The sequence below is a fragment of the Phragmites australis genome, chromosome 5, assembly GCF_958298935.1.
Source record: "Phragmites australis chromosome 5, lpPhrAust1.1, whole genome shotgun sequence".
NCBI lineage: Eukaryota > Viridiplantae > Streptophyta > Magnoliopsida > Poales > Poaceae > Phragmites > Phragmites australis.
Window position 1 is genome coordinate 44,544,376 of NC_084925.1, and position 6,844 is coordinate 44,551,219.

A 6,844-nucleotide genomic window follows, 5' to 3' on the forward strand; every position below is an offset into this window, starting at 1 on the left:
CTACAGAACCATCAAGACATGTCAACATATATAAGTTTAATATTATCTTTAGATAACACTGAATTAATAAGTTTAATGAACCAATCCAATCAGCAAGTCGCATTAAAGTAAAAAAATATCATATAATTTTTCGATTCACATAACATATCATTTTTTTATCAATATTTGACTCAAACAATACAAGATACGAAGATACAACAACATAAGCCTTAGGATCGAGCAGTAGCTCGGTTGGTTCGCTCCCAGTGGCAGACTGACAGGGACGGCCAGTTGTGGGTTCGATCCCTAGGATCGACCCATGAGCTTCATCGGGGGTTTTCCTTTAGTAGTTAGGGGTATGCACACATGTACCCGTTTAGTGAGAATATATCTGTAACGTGTATGCTTAGGACATGCACGCGTGTGCGTGCGTTAGGCGTGAGTGTGATGTAAGTTGATTATGTATGTCATGTTTTGTACTCCTCTAAAAAAGAATCACATAAACCTTAACTCGATACTCGAGTATATAATAAACATAAGTGATAAGTCTTAACTAAAGATATATGTGAGCGTAGGAGTGAAAATGGACGGAAACGGTCGAAAAACCCCTCTACCGTTTTTACTTTCACATTTTCTCAGCCGGACGGAAACAAAAACAGGATAGACAGGAACGGGAAAAAACGAAAACAGACTAAAAAAACGGGATACGGCACCGGGACGAAACGAGATTTTTCCGTTTCGTTTTCATCCCTAAGTGTATAAGCCCAGATTGGCTAGTGATCTGCCTCGCTGACTTCTAGGTTGCTTCTAAGCGCGCACCCAAAACACAACGAACACATTTTGGTAAGTTTTCCCACATTGAAATAGAGCTACGACGACTATTCTTGTGAACAAAGCGAACAAGCAATATATGGTTTTGCTAGTAAGTTTTTCCACAAAGAAGGTGGTAAAAACACACGTACGGCCTTGTTGTTGAGTTGTTGACTAGGAATACTGTATGTTCATAACGAGCAGAAGAATCACATTGTTAACAATTAGCACAAGCATTCTATTCTGACAAGAGAGATAAGTTTGCTTGAGACTGCTCTCTCTCTCGACCAGTTTCACGCGCACACGCGTAGAAACAGATCAGATACGGATTGGATAGTACACTTTTCACATTACTATTTATATTTTAATTTAAATATAAATACAATCCGAATATCCTTAAATACTACGAATCGGATAATTCGAATACAAATCCGCATTTGGATATCTACTCGATCGGATTGTATGCAAATATCCTACACCTTTAACGATGATTTTTTTTATTTTGGTGCGAAAAAGTGTTCACATTTAAATTTACTGGAATTACCAAAATTTTAAAAATTTCGTTCGAAATTCATGCCAGAAAATTAAAAAATGTCAAATTTGACTGAAATTTGATAGAACTTGACTGAAATTCATTCCAATTTGATTGGGCCAGAATATATCAATTTTGTTCACCTCTTGAATTTTTAAAACTTAGCGAAATTTGGTTCCCTGGTTGGCAGATACCAATATATCCATTTCCACCCTCGAATTTAGATATTCACATTAGAATCTAAATCTCGAAAATAGGGATGCACGTTCCTTCCGTCACTTTGAAGTCCAAACTGTTCTACAAAAAACTGGCAAAAATATAAAATTAGATAACATACTCGACCGTATGTATCGAAATAGACAACATATCATCGTATTTACAATTTTAACATTCGTATTTGGCACCTCGTTTACCGACAATTGACTTTTCAGTATACCATACACCGAAAATACCATATTCGGTACACGGTGTGCCGAATATGGCACTGTAGCATCGTATTCGGCACACAGTGTAACGAAAATGGGCTACAGTGCCATTTTCGGCACGCCATGCGCCGAAAATGGCCCGCGTATGAACAGTAACAGCAGTGCGTTTAAATTTCGCTTTCCCTCTTTTTCAAAACGGTGGTCTTCTGTTACTCCAAAAAATTTAAAACTTTTTTTTTAATGTTCCATAATCCATGTGCAACCCATTGTAATTGGATTCACCAAAAAATCCTTTGTATATTTAAAACTAAAATTCTCCAAAAAAGACTACTTTTATAACTTGTAATAATTGTTAGTGTCTTAAATAAATTCCCAAAAATCTAGAAAAATTAACTAATATTCTTATTATGTGATGTAATAATTTATAAAATTATTTCCAGCCCTAGTTTATATGATGAAAAAGTGAGTTCCTTTGTAATGCTTTATTTACATGAAATGATAAAAATGCATATAAATGAAGCATTACAAAGGAACTCATTTTTTTATCATATAAACTAGGGCTAGAAATAATTTATAAATTATTCCATCACATAATAAGAATATTAGTGAATTTTTCTAGATTTTTGGGAATTTATTTGAGACACTAACAATTATTACAAGTTATAAAAGTAGTCTTTTTTGGAGAATTTTAGTTTTAAATATAGAAAGGATTTTTTGGTGAATCCAATTAAAATAGATTGCACATGGATTATGGAACACTTAAAAAAAGTTTTAAATTTTTTGAAGTAACAGAAGACCATCGTTTTGAAAAAGAGAGAAAGCAAAATCCAAACGCACTGTTATTACTGCTCATGCGCGGTGTTGTGAGCTACAGTGAAATTTTTGAGCAACAGAAGACCGCACTTTTGAAAAAGAGAGAGCGAAATCCAAACGCACTGTCGTTAATGTTAATGCGTGGTACTGTGGGCTACAGTGAAATTTTCGTCCCATAATGTGTTGAATATGGTAATATGGTATTTTCAGTGTATGGTGTATCAAAAGTTAATTTTTGGTAAATGAAGTGTCGAATACGAATGCTAAAATTGTAAATACGATAATATATTATCTATTTCGGTAAATATGATCACATATATTGTCTAATTTTATATTTTTACCCGAAAAACCTGATCGACCAGTCTGTATTCTCGAAGCCAAAGGAAGTTTATCCAACAATAATTGCAAGACAAATCGAAAGGATATATATCGAGAAGCTAGCAGGTGCCGCTTAATCCTACTCACCGGGCAACGAAGGATCGATACTGTTTTGTCGTCAGTGATTGATGATCAGTAGTGATATTATTATATCTCTGCAAGTTGATAAGCCGGTGACCACCATATATAATGCATGCATGATGCACTAACCAAATTAAGCGCACACAAATCACGTGGATGAGAGGAATGGCAGTGTCAAGCGCAAAGCCAGAGTGCATTTGGTTGAAAGAAAGACGGCAACAAGAACGCGCAGAAAAGAAACTAGTATAAGGCCTTGCGGCTTTTGATTTTTGTATACCGATTGTCTATGCATGTGTCCTTTGCTACAGCATTCAACAGGCAATTGTTCTGCTTTATATTTATATTTATCAGAAAGCAAGAGGTCGTGAACTCAATTATTTACGCCCTCCTTTTTGTGTGATTTATAATCGAATTTATGTCTCATAAACTAATTAGATTACCCTTTACTTCGTGCATCTAGCTAGGTGCCCATGGTGTCCTACTATTCCCTCCACACACAAAATGAAATTTAAGGCCTTCTGGATATCAACACGTATGGTCTAAATTTTATAGCTTTGACACTAATTCCTATTGCACTATATTAACTTTAGACATAAAAAACTTATAGTGCTGTGCAACTATTTTTCGGGAGAACTTATTCATATCACTTTGACACTTTCGTATATATGTTCAATTAATCTCAATATTTGAAAGGCATTCATGTTGAAAGTTAAAATAACTATTTTTTTTTGCGTGCACCTCGAGAAAGTCTCTTTCTGTGACAGAGAGTACTGTTCAGCAGTGATTGATCAAGAAATGTACGAATTACCATTCATGCTCACATACATACTAGCTAGGTCATCAGGATGCACCGTTGTTTGATTGTTTCATTTATCTGATAACGTTTAGACATGACTTTATTGAGTTTACATTTAGCTAGCTTCTTCCAAATCTCGATCGTTGATAAAACGTACACAAGTTTCCTTACTTTGACTGCTCCTGTAACTAAGTAAAAAAATAATTTGTACATACGGTTTGAGTCTGCGAGACACTTTTTTAATCGTCTATATCAAAAAGTCTTATACATACAGTTTTTAAACTATCTGTACAAATGATCTGTACAGACAATTCGTTATTGGAACCATATATATAAATAATCTGTACATACTGCTTGTTTTTGGAACCGTCTGTATTAAATTTTTTGAGCTAAAAAATCTAAAAATATATTTTTCCTACCCACACCATCCTCTATATTATTATGTAGATGCGATCGTAAGTCATAAATCACACGATTTTTCACACAAAATACCACAAGTGCGTTTTCTAGAGTCGAACCCACAACATCTAGTCTCACGCGAACCTTCCTTACCGTCTCACCTGTCGTTCATTGCTAACCATTGTATAAAAATAATCTACATGAGATATATGCTCAAAACGAGTGTGACACTATTAATACATACGGTTCTAAACTTAAAACTGTCTGTACTAATAGTATAGATAGTTCTAATTTAGAACCGTTAGTATTGTTCTTTTTTTTACCTAAGATTTTAATTTAGAACCGTCTATAATATTACTGTCAATAGTAACCGCCTGTTAAAAATGAACAGTACAGATGGTTATAGTTTGTAATCGTCTGTACTATAGCATCCCATTTCGTTACAACTGCTCGTTATTATTTTCTCATACGGTTCTAATTTAAAGCCATATATGATACCTTTTGTACAAATAGCTTCATAAATTCGTCTGTACAGAGATGTCACGCTAAATAAATTCTGTAGTAGTATATGTAAAAATAATATGGGATCTATCACAACAACAATAAAATATCAAAGCTATATTTAGAGATCGTGCTAGTATCTAAAACCATACTTAGAATCCACCACAGACAAATGAAGAGTGGGATCATGATACAATAGATAATATATTCGGTGTACTCTATATGACACATGCTTGAAAATGACGCGTCTGGTCTATATTGCAAGTTCGGATGAATATGCACGACTAGTACATGAAAAATATTCCCCCATCTACATAGTATATGATATATATAGCCTTCGGCTTTAACTGAAAGCATGCATGTGAAATGGACGTGTAAGCCCTCATCAGTGGAAAAATGCCATAAAATTACCCCCTAAAACAAAATTAAGAAAAAAAGGGTCTGCACCAAATAAAAGTTTCTGTGTTATAACCTCTATAACACTCTCTTAATTAGATACCATGCACACTCGGCACTGTGACAAAAATATCACTTGCCATCCATTTCTATCATTGTCACCAAAATTATGTTAAGAAGATTATTGTTCATACTGGTAACAATGAACATGTCATTAATGCCTCGTAGGTGGTAGCAATGCAAGATTGTTCATATACTCTCGTACGTAGCTGTAGAGATGCGCTACCATGGCGCCATCTGGTAGAGTAGTGTAGTACAGCATGCAGCTTGTTAGTATCTGAAGTAGGAGTCTCTCATGTCAAAGCTCCAGAGAGAAGCGCTTGCGCCATGGAGACTCTCCTCCATCTCCTCGTCCGCTGACGTCGGCGGCGACACCTGCAGGAAGTCGTACGCATTGCTGCCCCACCCGGTCGGGGAGAAGAGCGGCGGCGGATGGGCCATGACGAGGCGCCAGTCGATGCTGCCGTCGGCGCGCACGGGCGCCACCACCTCAGCGCTGCCAGTGCCAAGAACGTCCGTGTCATGCGACGCGGAGTCCCGTGGCAACGTTGGCGGCGAGCCGTCGACGTCCATGAGAGCCGCGGCGGCCGCCTGCTGCGCCTTGACGGCGGCGCGGTTGGCGTGTGAGAGCGCGGCGGCCTGCACCTCCTGTGGGTCGCTGCTGCAGCCGCCTGGACGGCAGGGCGGCGGCGAGTCCGGGAAGTTGAGGTCCGCGCCGGCGGCGCCGCGACCGCGGAGGCAGACGAAGGCGGCGTCGAAGGCGCGCGCGGCCTTCTCCGGGGCGTCGTAGGAGCCCAGCCAGATGCGCTCGCGGCTGTTGGGCAGCCGGATCTCCGACACCCACTTGCCCCACTTGCGCCGCCGCACGCCCTTGTACTTCTTGCTCTCCCTGCCGCCCTCCATCTCCGGCGACGACGACATGCCACTATTCTGCGCGTGCACGTTGGTGTAGCGTCGATCTTGTGCATGCTAGCTGAATCTTTGCGGCTCGCTCGCTCGGCTACTTATACGGCGCCGCGCGCGGCGCGTTGACCAGAGATTCAACTCGAGAATGGCGCGTCGGACGGCGACGTCGCATGGCGCCACTCACATGGCGGTCCGTGCTGCGGCAGAGTTGGGAGCGCGTCGGGCTCCTGAGCGGGGACGGTGGGGCCAACGGCCAAGTCGGCTGTGGTCTTGAAGGAGGATGTCCTCTTGTCCTGTTTTGCACTACTACCGAAACTGTTATTAATATCGGCTTAAAAATATTATTAATAAAGATTTTAGAATCAGTAGTGAATAAATTGTATTGATAATCACTATCGGTTATACTTTGAGGGCAAGATAATTAGTGGTATTCTTGGATTTCTAGTTCTACTACATCTAGTATTATGACTTTCAACAAGTTATTAGATTGATCTCCGTTAAAGTATTGATAATATCAAGCTAGAGGTATATAAGGGGCTAACTATTTCTTTGAGATTTTGGCATAACCCAGGCAAGCTGCGTTGGCATCCTATTTTATTATTATGATGCTTTTATCTATAAGCTGCATTCATACCCTCTTAGAGTAACATATTTATATCAGAATTATTGTCTGTTTATATTTTAATATTGTATTTCCCGTTATTATGAATTATTATCCATTAATATTACAGTTTGATGTTACATTTTAATTAATGTTTGTATTTCTAA

The 6,844-nt window shown here is 38.7% G+C and overlaps 1 protein-coding gene across 1 annotated transcript; it reads right to left on the minus strand.

The window, feature by feature from the left end:
• Positions 1-4,944: 4,944 nt before the first annotated feature.
• On the minus strand, positions 4,945-6,131 carry LOC133917739 (ethylene-responsive transcription factor ERF017-like). Its single transcript, XM_062361602.1, has one exon. The coding sequence runs from the start codon at positions 6,089-6,091 to the stop codon at positions 5,441-5,443; it is 651 nt and encodes a 216-aa protein (XP_062217586.1). The 5' UTR covers positions 6,092-6,131; the 3' UTR covers positions 4,945-5,440.
• Between the last annotated feature and the right edge of the window lie 713 nt (positions 6,132-6,844).

What these genes read in the sequence shown, in the direction of transcription:
- LOC133917739 (XM_062361602.1), bottom strand. Translation starts at nt 6,091, where the DNA reads ATGTCGTCGTCGCCGGAGATGGAGGGCGGCAGGGAGAGCAAGAAGTAC.